Source organism: Lissotriton vulgaris, chromosome 5 (genome assembly GCF_964263255.1).
Source record: "Lissotriton vulgaris chromosome 5, aLisVul1.2, whole genome shotgun sequence".
Classification (NCBI taxonomy): domain Eukaryota; kingdom Metazoa; phylum Chordata; class Amphibia; order Caudata; family Salamandridae; genus Lissotriton; species Lissotriton vulgaris.
Window position 1 is genome coordinate 246,900,968 of NC_141693.1, and position 21,116 is coordinate 246,922,083.

A 21,116-nucleotide genomic window follows, 5' to 3' on the forward strand; every position below is an offset into this window, starting at 1 on the left:
GCATTGAGGGGATTAGGTTTGGTGCCGACGAACACAAAATAAGTCTCTACGCTGATGACGTGATCCTCTCGCTTGTATGCCCTCACACCTCCTTGCGGCACTTGTTGACGGAATTGCGAGACTTCGGTGGCATCGCCGGCTTTAAGGTTAACTTTTTCAAATCCCAGGTCCTCAACGTGTCGATCCCAGCTTCTGACGTGCAAGACCTTCAAAAGGACTTTGCCTTCCAGTGGATCCATTCGGACATCAGTGTACCTGGGGATTCGCCTTGCCCCACGATAGGTCTCTATTAACTACAAGATCTTAGCTGAGCAAACGATCAAATCGCTGTCTGACTGGTCCCGTTTACAGCTTGCCTGGTTTGGCCGGCTGGCTGCTGTCAAAATGACGATCCTTCCACGCATTCTATACCTTTTCCAAATGTTGCCTCTGAGCCCCTCGCCGGGCACCATGCAGAAGCTCTAGGGCCTGCTTACCAAATTTCTATGGAATTGCAAACGTCCAAGGCTTGCCTCCTCGTTGATTACGACCCCCCGGGCCGACGGTGGGCTAGGCTTTCCCTCACTGCAGGCGTATTGCAAGGCGACTTGTCTGCGCTTCATTCTCGAATTGAACAGGCCACAATCCAGCAAGCACTGGCTATTTATGGATCAAGTGGTGGCGGGCCGCAATATTTGGCGACAATTATGGCTTCCTCGAAAGCATAGAGCCTGGGGCTTATATTCGTCCCCAGTGACATCGACGACCATATAGGCATGGGATCAATTGGCTCAGCGTAAGGGCTGGACCACTTTCCCTTCACCCATGACGCCCATTGTCGATAACCCAGACTTCCCTCCCGGCTGCTCATCCTCAGTTTTCCAGCAATGGAGGGAGGCGGGCGGCAAGAAGGTGGGCCACCTCTTTGATATGGATGGCTTGATCCCGTTCTCCTCACTTCGCCGGGACTACTTTTCCCTCGCCGAAGCCGATGCCTTTCCCTATTCGCAGGTAGCACATTGAATCACTTAACCCCCTAATATGGCTAATATTTCTCGTCCCATGACTGCTCTGGAACACTGGGTAGTATGCAAAAAATATGACCGCAAACTTATATCTGATCTATACGCCTTGATCATTGCACGCCCTAAGGCACGGTGTTCTAAAGCGCAGGTTCGGTGGGAGACGGAGCTCGGACGCCCGCTATCGAATAAGGAGGGGGGTAAGGTGTTCTATTGCGCGCAACATACAGTGTCCAACGTGGCAGGCGCGGAATCGGCTTACAAAATGGTGTCATATTGGTACCACACACCAGCGTGGATTAAGGCTTGGGATCCAAAATGCTCAGGTCTATGCTGGCGGGGCTGTGGTGCTCCGGGATCCTTGACGCATCTGCTCTGGCAGCATTGTCTGAAGCTGGAGCGTTACTGTAAGACGGTTCTTGGCGATATTGATGAGGCCTTTCACATAACTTTTCCCAGGGCTCCTGAGCATGTGCCGCATAGGGCTCCCGCATCCAAAAGCGTTCCCTCGGCGCTCTATGAGGGGTAAACAGATAGCTCTGGCCCTGCTGGTGGCATGCTTAGTTATCCTTGTGCAATGGCGCTCCACTGATTCTCCTGACCCGAGGGACTGGATTAGGCGGCTGTGGCATTTGTTGGCGATGGAGAGACTCTCTTAGTGTGGAAGGCAAGGGGGAGGTGTATGCAGAGCTGTGGGAACCATTTATCCATTTGCTATCTTGTGATCTCCGCGAGGTTACGTGTCCCAAATACCTGCAACTTATTCCGCTAGTCCCTCGGGGTGCACTCAAATAGGTTCAGGGGGTCTGGAATGTACCCGGAAGCGGGCAGAACTTAGAGTGTATAAGAGAGTAGTTGAGGCTGATGCGGAGGAGGGAGGGGGGATGGTGGGGGGTGCGGGGGGAAGGGCTTTTATTTTGGTTTACTGTTTCCGTTCTTTCTGTATATGCAGTAAAAGATGAAAGTGATGGTTGTTCCTCCTGGCATTGCATTTGTCCTCGCCGGGTCGCCCCCCGGGGTGTAGACCCATAGGCTGTGTTTAATACTGCTGGATCGTGCTCTGCCGTCCGGTGGATGTAGGCAGCCAAGCTGTGTTATGTGTTGGTATACAGCCCAATAAAAACGGTTGATTCTAAAATATGTTATGAGAAGACACTTCAGCCACAGTTAATGTTGGAATGCTTCATCATTGGTGTCTCCGCCTCAATGAGTGGGTGATTGCCATTAGGATGAACTTAACCGCTGTTGGGAGTTCATTGTATATGTTTTTTACCTAGATAGAAGCAGTGATCTAGTTTTTTTTTTTTTTAAACTGTCTTCTACTAATATATTTTGAGATCTGTGATGCATTAGGAGACTAGCCAATAGCTCAATCCCCTGTAAAGAGTCTAATCACCTTTTTGTGGGAAAGCATTTCATTTTAAAAAGTCAATTGGCGATGCAGCGAGCACAAGATAAATAGTTCTATTTATTTATTTACTTACTTTACTCTGTTCCGCCGTATGTCCAAGTCCATTACCCCCACCCTGCCCCTCCCCGACTCGCAGCACCTCCTAGGCGAGCCGCCACTGGTACTGTGTATTTTTGCTTTTGTTTACAAGTCAAATGCCCTGTGTAAAGGTCTTCAGGTACTTGTCTGAGTTACGAAACATTAAACGAGCATTTGCAATGCAATCAGTCTCACCTTTGGGGCCTTAAGTATTTGACTATGCAACACATTTATCGCACATTACTGCAACGTAGCTTCGCTCTCATGTATTTGTAGCACAATTACATTCCCAGATGACGTAATCACCACAACATTTTCAATAGTTTGGAACTTGGCAGTGACCCCATTGACAATTGCTTCTGATGAACAAAAAGCCCCAGATTATCATCGCCAGAGAAGGAAGACAGTCGAGTGAATTTGGTTATAGTTACACAGCATGATTTGAGTGGAAAGACAATATTTTATGTAGAGAGAAAAACAACATGGCTACATTTCGTAACAAAGCATAACCACTGCAACTTATTTCTGGCCCATACTTTGCAACATTAAAATTGGGACTACACATTGAACACATGCAATATGACAACTGCTATGTGTACATTAATCCCTAAAACCCTCCCAAGAAACACTAACGGTGCTAAATATGTGCTTGGGAGGCCTTCCTGCAGAGTGCAACTTTGTAAAGCCCCTAGGGTGGTACTTTCTGCTCCCTCTTCCCATGAACAGAAAATAAGGGCTGTCAAATCGATAGGCAAATTGACAGCTGGCACCTGGCACTGACAGCACTAGGGTCACAAACCACACCATTACTAGAAGCAGGAGGGCTCCCAATGCCACATTCACACGGAACTGAGCTGCTTTGATGTGCCAACTGTTTAATGGGGCGACACCAATGCTTGACAAACTAAAAACACAGTGACGGGGCACATCTCTATTGTGTAAGAGAGTCCTTTAAATGGGCTTTAAAAGAAACTGCTGCTGGATGTTTTTTCTTCCCCATACATCACTTATCTACAACCTGCTTGAGCACAGTTTTGTCCAGACACCAAACCACTTTTATTAACGCCACCGTGCATGGGCAACCGTATGAGACACAGAATGCTATGAATCAGTGTCCTACACAACGTTACAATTCTGTCCACAAACAAACACATGAGGAAAAAGAAATAGGAATGATGGACCTGCATGCGTCTCCTAGTTCCGCTTATTTAGGGACTGGGCAACACTTCTGTAATTCAGTGCACCCCTTGATACAGTAACTATTCCTTGTCCAAAGGAGATCTCGGTGTCCCGTCAGAGAGGAGCACACAGCTGAATCCCTTTGTACATAGGAAGCCCGGTGTGTTCTCTTGTGCGTGGCCAACGCTCTGGGTCACTCTATAGAAAAGCACTCCCTACACCAGCTTGCTCATATGCACCCCTTTTTATATAGGCAATTCTTGGCATTCTCATTCTACAGAAGTGCCCATCTTTATCCCCTTTATAGCTAGGCACCACTCTGTATCTGCTTGTAGAGTGCGCTCCTTTCGGATAAGCAACTCTACCTGTGTGTGTATCCATACTAATATAATAACGAGGGAGCCCAAACCTTTGAGGCGGGTAATCTCAGGAACCACAGCACCAATCACAACACCCAATACAGCGTTGGAAAGGGCAGTTGCAGCAGAAGGACATAGGCTATGCAGACGCCCACCATTGTATATTTTCTCTACCCCTGTTGCTGATCTATGCCCTTAATTAGCGCCGAGACGCCCACGGGTATTCGCCGCGCTCTACAAATGTCAATAAATAAATAAATATATATTTAAATGGTAAAAGAACCGTGCCAGCAAAGTAGTCCCTTGTGGGCATGTCTGCGTTGGGCTGTAAGGTGTGTTGGGGGCGTGACAAACTCTGGGGGCGTGTGGTACGTTCCGCCCTTCATGCCATTTCTCATATCGTGTGCTGTGGGCGTGTGCTGGGGGCGTGGGGGGCGCGGGATTACGGGGAAAAAAAAGCGAGTGCTGTGCCCAATATTTCATTGTTTTTTCTTCCCAGGTTCTGTACATTCCAGCTCCGGGTGTCCACCCTGCTCCTTTTTAAATACCCCTGCACCCCATAATCATAACCCACCCTTACTCCTTAAAATACCCCAACACCCTTAAACACTAACCCCTCTTAACATCATACATATACCCTGTACCCCAACCCAAACCTATCCCTAAACCCTAAAAATACCCCTGTACCCCAAAACCCAAACCTAGCCCTGAACCTTATAAATACCCCTGACCTCAAAACCCAAACATACCCCTGAACCCTAAAAATACCCCTGTGCCCCAAAACCCAAACCTAGCCCTGAACCCTGAAAATACCCCTGTACCCCAAAACCCAAACCTAGCCCTGAACCCTTAAAATACCCCTGTACCCCAAAACCCAAACCTAGCCCTAAACTCTTAAAATACCCCTGTACCCCAAAACCCAAACCTACCCCTGAACCCTAAAAATACCTATACCCCAAAACCCAAACCTAGCACTGAACACTAAAAATACCCCTGCACCCCAAACCCCATACCTATCCCTAAATCCTAAAACTACCCCTGTACCCCATAATCCAAAACAATATCTGAGCCCTTAAAATACCCAAACACCCCAAAACCTATACCTCAGTACCCCAAAACATATACCCCTATACCCATACTTACCTTATCCAAACATAAAAAAAAACATGCTTTTACCATTCATGCATTTACAACGAATTTCGCTGTAAATGTATGCGTGGTAAAAGCATATAAAATGTAATGCCATATGCTATAACGGCATTGCGGAGTCATGGTTCTTTCGTAATGAAAGTATGCAGATTGATGGTATGCGGAAAGAAAGTTGCGGAATAATGGGTGTTTACCCTCCCCCAATAAGTACATTGGTGGCACGGCGGCCCACATCTCCAGCAACATACTCATATTTTTTCACCACCCATTTGAAAAATGCACAGGTCTCTCTCATTGATGGCCAGCACCGACGGACACTTTTAGACACACCTCCCGCCACATGTTCTAGAATTGCGAACTTTAGAGCTGAGGAGCTACGTTCGAATATCGGCATCAGCTCAACATCCTGTGATTCCAGGCAAATCGCTTTGTCTCCCCGTGCCTACGTGTTATTCTGTAATGTAAATTGTGCTCTTGCCATGCTGTCGAGTTTTCGCTATATAATATTGCAAGGAAAAATAAAGTAGGGAAGCTCGAGTTCACACACTACTGAACGCACACTCTTAAGTGCATCAGCACTGCACTGTGAATCGGAGCGTTTCACAGGCCTGTCACAGATAAGAAATGCTATCAAAACGAAATCCTACAAAACAATATACTACTGCAATTCATACCTGGACAACGTCGGGACGGGCTGCTAGTGTTAGATAAATGGAATTATATTACAACATTCCTGGTGTGAAATGTTGAGCACGAAACCAAAAGAAAACACATTCATTTTTACGCGCCCCCAATAAATGGTATACATTCCAATTGTTTAAATTAAAACGATCACTCAACAAAGCTGTACTGGGAGTTTGTTTCAATAGATAAAAGCAATCTTGGCATGATTTCAAGGGTAAATGACTGTTTTAAGAAGATCATATGAACAAGAAGTTTGGTTGGCTAAATCTTGCTATCAAACAGGGATATGCGGTACAAAAGGGGGTGGTGATGGACGGAGCATCTGAATCAATCAAACACTCACACCCAGTCAAAAGATCTGGGTTTAATCCATCACCGTTCTTTAGCCCACTCTGCCACCCCAGTTCAGACATGGCTATATGCAAATCAGTCTGCCCCTGTGCCTCATGGGAACAGTCGAGCCCGAACTGCCAGGCCATGTCTTTCCTGGACCGGAAACAAGCTTCCGAGGACCGGTTTCTGGCATTCCAGCCGTCTTCAGCCCGGCTTGCTTGAATCCAGTGGCAAAGTGAGCAAGGGACTCACATCTGAGCATACCCTGCCACACAGGGATATGGCACAGATTATTATATGCCTCCAGACAAAAAAAGTGTCATTTTTGGGGGAAATAATTAATCAACTTGAAAGGGGAGGCAACAGTGGAGAAGTGTGGCTCAATGGTTAGAGCAGCAGACCCTGATGCAGAGGGCTAACCCAGGACCAGGGTTCAATTCCCTGCCTCGGCGGGTCTAGGGATCAAAAATTCCACGGACCTGATAATTCTCGCCTCAGTGCCTATTCCAATCATGGAGTCCCACTCTGCAACTCTGGGCAATAGCTTGCTTAATCTCCACAACGGCCTCCACTACGCGAAGGATGCCTGGCCTCCACCTTGGGGGTGCCCAGGAGTGGACGCCTCACAGGGAAAGCCAAGATGGGTTCCACAGCGGTATTTGTACACGCGCCTTGAGACCCTTGCGGGTGAGTAGTGCACTATACAAGTATCAATTTACAAGGCTCACAGTACCAATAATATAGAGGATGAATGAGTAAATTGCATTACCAACTTGGATGGCATGTGCAATCTAGATGTGAATAAGAAAGGCTTGTGTTATAATTTTGATAAAATTAGCAAGCCAAACATAGAGATAGTGAGTGGTATGAGCTTGAGCAATGACTTGGTCCATCCAAATAATACTGTGAAATCTCGTGAGTCATATATAGAGCAAGGGAGTAGCTCTGATTTGAAGAATGATTTTGATCTCATAGGCACAAATTAAATAGTCCTTCTCCTATGTCGTCTTCGATCAATTGGTGCTCCTGGCCCAAATGGGCTGCCCAATGCCTTATTCTGTGCCAACATAGATTTGTGGGCCCAAGTGTTGACCCCAGTCTTTAACAAGGTATTGGCTTTGAAAAGTGTCCTTGCATCTTGGCAAGGTAGCATCTTGCAGCCCATCTATAAAAGTGGCTCTGTTGATAACCCTGTAAATTATCTGTTATTCGCCCTAACTGACTTAGGTACTAAGATTTTTGTCTCCCGTTTATTGATTGATTTGGAAAAGTGGGCAGCACAGCAAGGTATGATTACACTCAACCAAACATGTTTCCAAAAGGAACAATCTACCATCACTAATTTGCAGGCCTTTACTTTACTAGCAGAACGGGCAGTTTAAAAAAAAAAAACAGAATTTATATATCTTTTTTATAGATTTAAAGGCAGCTATTCAGTTCCCCGAGCTTATTAGGGATCAAACTGGTAGATTGGGCCATTCCTCAAAAATTGCTAGATGCTATTATACTTCTTTACACTTATACTTGGGTCCAGGTCAAGCTAGGTGATGGTGGTACTTTATCACAAAATATCAAAACCAATAATGGTTTAAAGCCAGGCTGTGTCCTTGCTCCTTGCCTTTTTATTTTATTTCTGTCAGATCTGCTCCAGCACCTAGAGCCCGTTAATGCCCATCCTCCAAAAATAGGTGAAGTGCAATTTAGTTATTTACAATACGCTGATGATACTATTTTGCTGAGATAAACTCTGATAGGCCTACAACGATAAATGAATGCATTTGACAATTACATCTTTTTGTAAATCCTGGAATTGAATGTTAAAAAACTAAAATTATGAAAATCGGCACAGCAACATTAAAGACCAATTCCTGACGGGCCAGAGGATGGCCAATTCAAGTGGTTAAAACATGCAAATACTTAGATATTTTATTTGAAAACAGTCATTTTAAAGTTCCGAGGGCAAAACTGCAACTTTGAGTTATGCCTTTAAATGTCTAAATAAATCATTGAGATGCCAATCATATGATCATCTTCTTAAAGTTATGAGAGCAATGCTACAGCCAACCATTACATATAGCTCGCCTATCATTAGGGAAAAAAATACAAAATTACTATATCTATTAGTAATTAAGGCCTATAAATTAACCTTTGGTATCCCTAAGACAATTGGCCAAGCTGAAATCAGACTGGAGTTTGGCCTCCAAAGACAGTCTATGGTGTTGCAAGGGTCGTTTTTGAAATGCATGTACTCTGTTTTTATCTGCCCAGCTTCACTAGCAAGCATCTGTTGGCATGAAATAATTAATTCTGCCAATACAGATTCCTGGTGATCTTATATCTGAACTGACAATGCCCAGTTTAAATCAAATCTTAAAAAAACAAATCAAAATTAACTAATTTGATGCGAATAAGATAGCTTTAGCATCCAAAACTCACTCATGGTTTGTGATTAATTCGCATCAGTCTCTGCGAATCCAGGCTTATTTGAATGCCCATTTTTCAACCCAAATGAAATAAACCATTTTTAAAAATAAGACTGGGCTTATATTTAACCAACCAACTGCCGACTTGGATTCAAGAATGGCCAAGTACTAAATGTAGACTGTGGGTAGCCACGTGAACCCTTATTGCACATAGTATGTGCGTGCCTTAAACTGCTTAAAATACCCTTTATATTTTTAAAACCTTTATTCCTTAAGGGTAGAGTTAGATTGGCTCAAATATGTAGTAATTACACCTCCAGAATGAAGATTAATAATTAGTTATTCTGGATACATGGAGATCCTCAGCATAGCAGTCCTTCTCCCAGCGCTGCCCAACAGTAATGTCATTTCCAGAATCTCTGAGACAGAACATTCTATGCACTGCCTGGACATTCCAGTTCACATTCTAATCAGTGCATAATGTATCTACAGTAACTACTAGCTATATTAACTCTACATTTCTCCCCCCTTATAAAACAATGAAAAGTCTTATAGGAAAACATTTGAAAATAGAAAAACAAACATTGAAGATTAACGAATAAAATCACTAATATCACATGGGATTAAACAATAGTATTATTGTACATTGGAAACTTTACAAACATTCCCAAAACTCCAAACTGTCCTATTTTCTAACACCTTCACATTTCTCTTTACTTCAATTACTTTTAAAGGAATAGAGAACTTACTATCCCCTTTTATAACCACACCACACTTCCTGGTAACAACCCAATCTCCAACTTCAATATTCGGTATGTTTACACCTTTTCTCTTATTGTAATAATTCTGAGCATCTCTTTGTTTTTTAGAAACAGTTGCCTTAATAGCATGGTGATCTACCCATAGACGATCCTTAGCCGTCAACCAACTAGGATTATCTTTCCTACCCGGCTCCCTGCCTTTGAGAGATACAAAGGGAGAAACACCTGTAACAACATGAGGAGTAGTTCTATGAGCCCAAACAATTTTTTTAACTCTTCCTTCCAAGACAATCCATTGGCTAATGACAATTGAATGTTATCCATTATGAGACAATTCCATTAGCCTGTGGTCTATATAAAGCTACTTTTTCATGAGCAACTCCCCATTTCATCATAAACTCTTTCATCTCTCTTGATATAAATTGTACACCATTGTCTGAGACAATGGTTTTTGGTACACCTTCTTCTAAGAAAGTTTCTTCCAAGAATCCTATAACAGTTTTTGTGTTGATTATATTCGTTGGTTTATATACAAACCACTTTGTGTGATAATCCACAAGTACTAAAATAAATCTGTTTGCATCACCCAACTTATTTATGGGACCTAAAAAAATACATCGCTAACTTTTCCCATGGTATGACAGGTAACTCAACACACTTAAGTGGAGGTTCCCTCAATGTTTTCACCTTATCACTGTTAGCACATGCATAACAATGTTTGATTACGTCTTCAACCATACTATCTAATTTTGGCCACCAGTATGTTTGTCTAATCCTTCTTTTCGTCATACTCCTACCAGGATGTCCTTCATGAGATAGTTCGACAATCTGATTCCAAAGATTTACTGGAGGTACAATGCGATCTCTTCTCATTATTTTGTCATCAATTATACTCAACTCCTCTTTGATGTTTCAATATATCACTATCAGAATTTACATAACTTTCCCATCCATTCCTCATATACTCCTTTATCTTCACTAACACTGGATCATGATCCATTGCAACATCCCATACTTCCTTCCTTAATGCCACACATTCATGAATCTTACTTTCTTCATTCACTTCAGTCTCAAAACCATTGACTTCTGAAACTCCATTCTTCGTAGGTAGACGGGATAAGCAATCTGCAACTAAATTTTTAAGTACTTTCAGATATTCTACTTCAAAGTTATATTCTAAAACAGATAACAACCACCTCGAAATTCTAGGAGTAACTCCACCTTCTAGACCTCTTCCTCCTTTAAATAAATGTGTCAATGGGTTGTAGTCTGCCCTAACCTTAAACGGTATACCCCATAGAAAATATTTAAAATGTTGAACTCCCCAACCTGCACGCAAGGGCTTCCCTTTCAATCGTAGAATAACTTTTTTCAGCACCTTGCAATCTCCTAGAGGCGAACCCAATAATTCTCTCACTCCCTTCAATCAATTGGGACAGCACTTCCCCTAAACCTACACCACTAGCATCAGTGGTCAAGTAAGTTTCCCATTGGTCTCAAAATGTCCTAACAAAGGAGCATTCATGATACAATCCTTGACTTTCTCAAATGCATTCTCACACATGTCCTTCCATTTAAATGTCACATCCTTCTTCATTTGTAACCTCAAAGGTTCAACAATTTCGGTAAAGTTCTTAACAAATTTCGAACAATTTTCATCCAACCCAAGAAACGACTTCAGCTGATCTTTACTCTCTGGCCGAGGTGCCTCTTTTATGCCTTGAACAATACTCTGTTTAGGTTTTATGCCATCACCAGAAACGATGTGACCTAAATATGTTACAGATCTTTTCCTAAATTTACATTTCTCACGCCTGACAGTCAATCCATAATCTTCCAAACGCCTCATCACTTTGTCCAACAACTCATCATGATGTCTTTCGTCCTTACCCACTATCATAATGTCATCTTGAAAATACCAAACATTTTCCAGACCTTCAAAAACTTTCGTCATTACCCTCTGAAAGACCGCAGCTGCAGACGCTAATCCGAAAGGCATTCTCAAATATCGAAATGTGCCTAAGGGAGTGACAAAGGAAGTCAGTTGTCTAGAATCAACGTGAAGATTGATTTGGTGGTAAGCTGACGTCATATCTACAACTGAAAACATCTTTCCACCAGACATAGCTGCTAACATTTCCGAAATATTGGGGAGTGGTTGTCTATCAACCCAAATATTACGGTTAAAATCTCTCAAATCAATGCATAATCTAATTTTTCCTCCCTCCTTGGGGGCTACAACAATTGGAGCCAACCACTCAGACGATTCTATTGGCTCAATTATGCCTTGGCCCTACAACTTGTCTAATTCTTTATGTAAAGACTCATGATAAGAGGCACATTTCGTACTTTGTGCACTATTGGAACAGCATTTTCTCTTAGAATTAACTTGTGACAAAACCCTTTTAATAATCCTAAATCATCATTAAGAACTCGTGGGAATTTTTTAGCAATACATTCCTCAAATGTATCTACAGAATTTACATCACGATTTTCAGGCATCGACAAAATAACAGGATTTTTTGCATTCGGATCTAATTTTATCCCAAGATCTTGTTGATGGCGCCATCCTAACAGATTTGATCCATAGTTGGTTAAATAAATTTGCCCATACACCACCTGTTTCATGAATGAAATATTCATCCATTTCATTGCCAGTATGTCTATCCTCTTACCTCCATATCCCACAGCTTTTATGTCAGGATCAGACCAATTATCGTATTATTCCCCAGATAATGCATCTTTAGATATTAAAGTGTACATGCTCCCAGAGTCAACTAACACTTTTACTTGAAAATCATTCAAATTAATAATACAGTGTGGTTTTTCAAGTTTTTCTTCACTTTCCATCTTTGCCCCTTCTGCTATCCCTTCTTTATTTATCTCAACCCTGCAAACACTAGTACATTCTTCTCCATCAATAAGCACAACTACTTCAGTTACATCTTCACATGGCGCATCATTTACGCACTTTACTCCACTTTGAGTATACCTTGCTCTGCACATTTTGGAAAAGTGACTTTTCTTCCTCAATTAGGGCACACAACACCCCTGGCCGCCCATTTAAAACTTGGAGCAATATTTCCTGGAGCACCACAACGAAACATTTTATTTCTCTAAAATCTTTTCTTTTTTCACCATCTACTACAGTTTTCTTTGCTCCTTCAGAATCTTTCTTTGTAGAATCATTAAAAGAAGATTTTTGAACAAGACAAATCGGAGAAACGTCATTACTAGCACTCATACATTTTTTTTCAACTTTCGATGAACTATTAATTTCTTTTAGCCATTTGGAGGCATGTTCCATTCCCTTCACTACTTGGATTGTTGCTTCGAGGTCAAGATCTTTCGTTAATAACTTTTCTCTTACCCTTTTATCATTGGTACATCTCACAATCTGATCTCTAATGAGAGCCAAGTTGTCAAATTTACAGGTTAAAGACAATCCACGCAAAGGCCCCACATATGTATCTATATCTTCATCTAATTGTTATGCCTGTGTGAAAAATGTATGTCGTTCCATCACAACACTTACTTTTGTGATAAATCTTAAATCAAGCATTTTTATAGACATTTCATAAACATTAATAGGTTGTCCATCTCCTATTCCAAGAGTCTTCTTCCTTCAACCCCTAAGTGATGTAATAGTATAGCTTGACGATGAACTGGACCATACTTATCTCCCCCAATAGCTAACATGTATGTAAAGAAAAATTTCTTCCATTGTTCCCAAGGTACAGGAGGCGAACCTGGAGTAGGTAAGCATTTGGGAGGTGAGTCCACAGCTTGATCCGTCATTCTTGCTTTCTCTTGTGAGAATAAAACAAGAACTAAAGCAAAAAACTAAAACAATTAATTAATATAATAAACTAACAAAATAGACTAACACAATAAAATGTGTGTCCTTAAAGTTATAATTATTATATCTCCATGTGATAATCCAAGTCAAGATTGTAGAGGTAAAGGTAGTCTTGTTGTATTACCTTCATACGCTTGAAATTGCTTTAATTGTAATGAAAGTTGAGATATTCACACTATATCCATGAATTTTTTTTAATTCTCTGATGAGTGATGCACCCTGTATATATTCAGCAGACACCTCCAAACATCAAACTTTAAGCAATTAGTTTTGTTTCCTTGTTAATGCCACGATTTATTGCTGGATAATGAAAGTTTGCTAAGTCACACTAATAATATCTTTGTGTTGTGATAAATAAGCTTCCATTTAAAGAATGTTTTACTTTTCGTTTGCTCCCTTTAAGTGCTCACGTCTTCTATATTTTCCTTTTAGGCTTCAGTGTATTTGTGGCGTCAAAATAGAACAAACGATGACCCACAATAGTTTCTTGCAGGATAATGAAATGCCGCAACTCGAGATAATCGACTCGCGAAAGCCTCACGCTGAGATAATGAGAGTTGCTCCTTGTGAACGCTCGAGGCTGTTTACTGGCTGAAATTGAAATAATGCGAGTTAAACACACGCGCTGGCCTCTCACTGAGATAATGAAGGCTGTCATGCGGCAAAGCTCGAGTTTGTTTACTCGCGCTGGCTTGTCTCTGAGATAACAGAAGCTACCACGCGCAGAAACTCGAGCTGCCCAAGCGTTGACTTTCAAATGATCAGTCACATGCAATCCTTAACGAGGTAAATTCTTTAAGACGAAGTAAACGCTGCCATTAAAAAAAAAAATCCAATCGCTGCTTTAAAGTATTCCAGTAAATCTTCCAAAAATTCAGTCAATCAGTGGCAGAATAAGTAAATGAAACGATCTTACCAGGTGTAGATCAATAAACATAACTTTCTTAGTCCGGGTGTGAGGAAAATCAGCAGTCTGTCCCCTGCACAGACACCCGTCGCCAAAATATGTAGTAATTACACCTCCAGAATGAAGATTAATAATTATTTATTCTGGATACATGGAGATCCTCAGCATAGCAGTCCTTCTCCCAGCGCTGCTCAACAGTAATGTCATTTCCAGAATCTCTGAACAGAACATTCTATGCACTGTCTGGACATTCCAGTTCACATACTAATCAGTGCATAATGTATCTACAGTAACTACTAGCTATATTAACTCTACAGTCTGGCCCTTATTTCTTGTATTTTGGGTGAGTTGATACCATTGCTATGTCGTTTAACAAAGTTCTTAGCTATTCTTGATACATTATTGGTATCTTAATGAATTAGGCACCATGGTGGTTGTTTTAAGGTTGCTGACATCTTAAATGATTTAGTGTTTTTTTATCATGGTAATTAGAACTCTGAGAAAATATGAAACCAGTGATACACTTTTATTGCCCGTTTGCACAATGGAACTTGTTGTTTAAAATTCTAGGTATCTAAGGCTACCAATAATTACAGACCTTAAAACAGTCAATTTATTGTTCATTTGCACTTTGAAACGTATTGTTACAGCTTGAATAGATAGGCATTTTTTAGCATGTTTGCACAATGTAAGATAATGTTTTTTGCTTTATTGTATATTCCGAGGAATGCAATTCTAATAGGTCTTCTGTTTTATGATTATATGGTGTCATTTTTAAATGCTGTTTAGAAGTGGTTTTAATGTTATGGTATGGCATATAACCATAGATATATCTTTTTTGTACAGGCGCATATTGTCTAAAGAAACTGGGAATGGTGTATTTTTTACTTTATTTTGTTTTAAAAGTTTTAATTGCAAACATGCTTGTTAATCAAGCAATAAATAATCAATACAATACAATACTCTCCTCCGATCAGCACAATCTCCATCTAGGAATCAAGGCCTTAGTTTCTATCTGTATAGCTCATTTGCACTTAAAGGTTATTCAGTTTCAGGTGCTGTTTCTTACTAATGTTTCACATTTTAATTATTTAGCTTAATGGAGTTAAAATGTAGTATTCCTTTATTACTGGTAGAAGTACGGTTGGACTGACATAGAAAATCCTATTAATTGTTTTCTTTCTTTTCAGCACGGTCAAACTTGATACCCAGCCCACCAACCTACAATTCCGCCTATGGTTATCTGAACTGGGAAGCTTACTCAAACCTTAGTTATTACACAAGACTTCTTCCACCTGTCCCGGATGATTGTCCAACTCCAATGGGCACCAAAGGTAAGGGGCGCCTCATGTATTCTTGTGGTCTGTGTAGTGGTTCTTTAACCCCGATCAAACCAAGTGTTAATTGATGCACAAAAAGAAAGTGAAGATGAAGGTACAAGTAGACAATGCATTTTACCCCCAAATCCCACTTCTTCATCTAAGTCTTAAGTCTGAGGTGGATACTTCTCCCACCAGGAGCCATTGGTTGAAAAAGAAAGAAAAAACCATAATCTACTTATCATACGTATGGAAGGGATTGAGGATGCTCCTTTTTCCATAATTACTTGGATTGTCTTCTGTCCTTTTTAGAGCTTGATTGCTGGAGTTTCTACTAGCATCAAACCCTTAACTGTTCCATGAGTTCTCAAAGTGCTGGTCAAGGAGTGTGATTTTGAAAATCGCGACCTCAGATTCAAATATTTCTCAGTCATATATTGGCTCCTGGACTTCATGGGTGAGGATTAAGGGAGCATTGAGGAGGGTCCAAAGAAGCTGAGTAATCACTATTACAGTTGGACTGCAATGTGTACCTCGAGGGAAGTTTGTCAACAGGAAGAGAGGGAGTTCAAGAACCGAGCACCAGCAGCCAACTACATAGGTACAGTGCCTCTGCCTCAGTGCTAAAATGGTGGATTGCAGTGTACTGTACTATCTCGGGTCTACCTACAGGCCCCATTGTGTGAGGCTGTCAGAATTCCCTGGTTCATTCATCCTCCAGGTTAACAAGAGGGGTTGCTTGTTGGGTGTTTGAGTGACCGAAGTAGCACAGTTGTTTCTACCTTTGTTAGGACTGCACCTTCCAACGTTGCTCCGGGAACTGATTTTGTTTTAGCAAAGCAGGTTACAGATTGTTTGTACTTGAGTACTGTAGAGGACATCAGCCGAGTCTCAATGTACACAATGATGTCTTGTATTTTTTCAAAGTGGCACATTTCACTTGTTTCCTTAAAAGTAATTGGTCCTGGAGGGGCACACAGGAAATATTTCAATACATCCATGGTGTGTCACGGAAACATGACCCTCTATTGGGGTGTTAGGTTTTCAGCCATCCCATGAAGAACTTGAGAACTTTATGTTGCTAACGGTGCAGTTTTACTGCACTCTGTAACTAAAAACTGTATAAAAAGGCATGAGAGACATAAGCATCTGAGAAAATACAATTTCTCATGGCCTATACATTTTATGGGTTGTTTAGCATAAAATGGGTTGAAGAGCTTTTACCAAAGAATAAAGTGACAGTCAGTAATATTAACATTCATTCATTACTGTTTTTATGTTATATGTGGATGTTTTATGTTATACTGTTTTGTAGGTTGTGGTACTTCTATGAGCTGGGGTTAAGTCATGGCATGTTGAAGACGGGGGTCTCACATTTTCAAGACATAGAGGGTAGAGATAGATTTTCCAGTCATACAGCAGTGCACCTTACAGTTTTCTACAGCAAACAGGTTACACCAGTCTTACAGGCTCTGGTTTGGAACAACTGTTTCGATTAACACTCCATTATTAAACCAATGGTGAGCACCATCCAACTACTAATGTACATTCATTGCCACTAATTACTATCATTAAGCAAGAGCTCAAGTTAAGCAGGAGGTGTGCATATCATATTTCCACCCTCCAATATATGCACTTGCACAGACTTATACAATCATACATATGCACATACAGCATCAGCAGCATTCAAGTCTGCTTTTTATTCTGTTTATTCTCAGTCTATGAGAATACAATGATTCCCCCTTTTGCTCCCTTACCATTCCCTCATGCTTTTCTGCACAAGTCTCAGTTCCAGTTCCCAATGCATGGCAGGTCTTGTCTTACTGTGCTTACCGTCATTTTTAGGTCTCCGCCTGCGAAGGCTGCGATTGCGCAGTCTTGCAGGGGAGATCTTATGTTTTTCAGTAAGGGGCTTGAACCCGCCCCTCTTCTCCATTGGCTGGCTTCCTAAATAGAGGCCAGCCATTGGAGGAGAGGGGCGTCACTCCGTTTAAGCCCCGTCTGTTTGGGATTCGGGGGTGTGTTTTTAACTTTATTTCTCTTTTCTTTCTCTCCTCTTCCCATTGGCTGGAATTTTACCTTCCAGCCAATGGGAAGAGGAGAGAAAGAAAAACACGCTCCCAAATCCAAAAATGAGGCTGCGTTTCTCCAAGGCATTTCTGCTGGGCCTCGGAGAAACGTGGTGGTGTTTCCGTAGCTGCTCGGCTCCGCTCGCCTCCCCCCCTTCCCTCTGCCGCAGCTCTCCTCCATCCTGCTCTCGCCTCCCCCTCTTCTCTCTGCCACAGTTCTTCTCCGTCCCACTTTCGCCTCGCCTGGAGCCCGGAGACCAGAAATGGCCCAGGCTCCGTTTGTGAGGCGTGGCGCTGAATTGAAATGGCTTCGCGTCCTTCACTGTCGCGGGCTGGCCCTCTCAGCCGGTCATGAGGCAGCGAGGTCCCGGGCGGCACCGGGGCTAAGGCGACAACAGGCCGGGCACCCTCGAGCAGGGACCGAGCCGTTGCTTGTTAATCCGGTGGTTAAGCTAATTCACATGACGAAAAACTCTGGAGAAGCGATACTGTGGAAAGATCCCACCGGATTGCTGATCAGCCGTGGCTATGCCTAGGAGGGCCATTTCAGCCTAAATTTCTTCGATATTTGAAAGACACCTGTGCGGGAATCACGAAGCAAGCTTCCTCCCTAAAACTTCCAGGTAGCGCAAGCTCTCTGGAGTCTGGCGGAGGCGGAGAGCTCGTGCTCCCAGTTCCTGCACCAGGCATGCTCAGTCTCAGCGGGAGCTCTTGCTGGGCTCTATCACTACACTGAGAGGTGGCCGCGGGACAGGCAGATGGACGAGGATGTACAGCAGCCGCCTGGTAAGCCGTTAACCCCTTCTACTTCTTGCACTCCTCTGATGGGCAGCGGCTGCTAGTTTCCGAGCTGTGGGCTGTGTGGTGTTTTTCTTTCGCTGCATTACTCTGCTTTAGGGGCATTCAGCGCCTCGCACATCTCCCTTCTCCTGCAGCCGCACCATGAGCTCCTCCGCGCTGGGACTGAAGTCGTCCATCGCCGCCGACAGCACCACCCTCTTGGCTGGCTCCTCCGGCTTCCTGGAGGTGCCGGGCCAGAAGGACAGCGCACCGGGCCTCAAGCATATCGCCTCCGAGGTAGAGATGGACTGGCAGGCAGCGAAAGCCTTCTACGAGAGCATGGGCACCAAGAAGAAGCCCCGGCCCGTGAGTGCGGGGTGGGGCGGTATTATGTGATAGAGACAGAGGGGGTGGGGTGGCATGGAGGGTGGCGGGAGGTCTGGGGGGTAGTGAGGGCGGAGGGATGCGGGGCCGTGTGCTGGCAGAGAGTGAACTTAAAGTCTTTTGTGTCGCAGGTAACAGTGGTCGGAGATGTCAAAGGGTGAGGGTAGTCATTTAATTAAAACGGCGTGGTCTGGGTTCAGAGTTTGCCAATCGCTTTCCGGAGCTGCTCGGCTCCGCTCGCCTCCCCCCCGCTACCCTCTGCCGCTCCTTGGGCCCCGACCCCTCCGTCCCGCTCTAGCAGCCATGCTGCCTCGGCTTGGGCCAGCGGGGCCACCGTACAAGGCCAGGCTCCCCTCCCCCCCACTGTGTGTTCTGCGTGAGCTCTTACATGGTGAGGTTGGCTCCGATGTGGTGATTGTGCTCTGGCGGAGTGAGTCCTGTAATAGTGATGTAAGGCGGGGTGAAGAAGGCTCTGGTGTGGTTAAGTGGGCTGTGGCAATGTGGATTTTGTGCGTCCTGTGTGGTCTCTTCCGTGGTGAGGTGGGCTAGGCTCTAATGTGGTGATGGAGCTCTGATGTGTCGAGCTCTGTAGTGGAGATCCCGGGTGAGGTGAAGTGGGCTGTAGTGTGAGATGGGTTTTCTTGTGGTCACCGGCAGGGTCAGGTGGACTCTCATATGGTGATGTCGGGCGGGTGAGTTGGGCTCTGTAGTAGTGATCTTTGGCAGTGTGGAGTAGGCTCTGGTGTGGTGATGTGGTCTCTGGTGCAGTGGGTTCTACTGTAGTCTACTCCTGCGCAGCGATGAAGGCTCTGATGTGGTGAGATGGACTCTGGGGATTTGTGTTCTGAGTGATCTATGGAGTCTGATGTGGTAAAGCGGCCTCATGTGAAACGGCCTTTCGTCTAGAATAGCTTCTACTTGTGAAAGGTGGCATTGGCTTTGGAAGGTAGTACTGTGGCAGGCTCTAGTGACCAGGGTTCTACGGTTGTGATCTCGGGCAGATTGAGGTGGGCTTTGTTGGGTTGACATAAGCTGTGGTGAATTGGGCTCTGCAGTGGGTGAGGTGGGCAGTGGAGATTTGGTTCTGGTGAGCTTGGCTCTATGATCTGTGGCGGAGTGGGGTGGGCTCTCATGTACTGATGGGGCTCTGGTGAAGTGGGCGCTGTGGTGATGAGGTCGCCTCTAGTCTGGTAGGATCATGTGAACTGAGGTGGGATCTGACATTGGGATGGCGCCTCTGGTGAGGCGGGCTCTGTAGTGGTGATTAGTGGTGAGGTTGGGGCTCTGCAGAGATCGGCTGTGCCATTGTGATATCTGGCGGTGTGAGACAGGCTTTCGTATGCGGGCTCTGCTGTTGTGATCTCTTGCTGGGTGAAGTGGGATCTCATATGGTGATTGACACTGGTGATCTCTGGTGAGTTGCATGCTGTAGCTTTTTATGCAGTGGGTTTTGGGGTGGAAAAGGAAGCTTTGTAATTATGCGGTGCGCTCTAGTAAAGTGGTTTTGTGGCCTGTGTGTGGCGAGAGCGGTCAGTTCTGCAGAAGGAGATGTGGTGCGCCTTATTGGCTGTGGTTAATTTGTACTCACTACACCTATCTCACACCGCCAGAGATCACAAAAGCAGAGCTCACCTCACCCTATCAATACCCACCTCACCCTGTCAGTGCCCACCACACCCTGCTCATTGGTTCCTATTGTAGGGGAGGACAACTCTTTTGATGCTAAACAATGCTTTTTGACTGCGCACTAGTATTTTGTAAATAGTGAGAAACTTGTGCTGCCTTATTTATTAAAACGTATTGGGCTACCTGTCATTGCAATCAGGGATAAAGAGACAGAGGAGTGAGTGACAAAGAGAGAGAGAGAGGGGATATGTGTGTGTGAAAGTGTGTAAGACAGAGCTTTATGGGTGATGGTGGTGGTTAGCACCAACAGTTTTTAAATTACAAACAAACTTTGACACACAAGCGCTTTAAAGAAAGGCCCACTTTCAAAGGAAAGAAATCATTCTCAACAATATTTGCAACAACCCTTATGTTCATTCAAGTCGGTGATGCTTTCACGCTTTACTGCAAAATGCATGGTATGTGGACTCCTATTTCCTGAGAGTGATTTCTTTTCCCACATGATGTGTTTCTGCAGTTTTGTTTTTCGTTCAACATATGAATCTTGTAGAGCACATACTGCAAACTGAGCCGCCTTTAGGTTTCGGAGTGAGTTCCAGAGCTGGCTGAGTGGTAATGATAGCATGCCCGAGAGCTCTGTAGTTTAGGATGAGGGAAGGCAGTGCGAGTCTCCATTCGCGAAAGTCACTGTGCCATAAAGATTCTTAATAGTGCCCATTCAATCCTTGGCCTCTTTGCTCTGTGTGTGTGTGACTCTCTGGGTGTGTGTGTGTGTGTGTGTGTGTGGGTGTGTG

General features: G+C 43.6%; 1 protein-coding gene across 1 annotated transcript in view; it reads left to right on the top strand.

Moving 5' to 3' along the window:
• The window catches only part of LOC147710601 (prostaglandin G/H synthase 1-like), a 570,882-nt gene that overhangs the window by 325,098 nt on the left and 224,668 nt on the right, over positions 1-21,116 (top strand). The window contains exon 6 of the mRNA XM_086921277.1: positions 15,335-15,478. Within this exon, the coding sequence (XP_086777403.1) occupies positions 15,335-15,478 (144 nt within the window). The remainder of the gene's footprint in view (positions 1-15,334; positions 15,479-21,116) is intronic.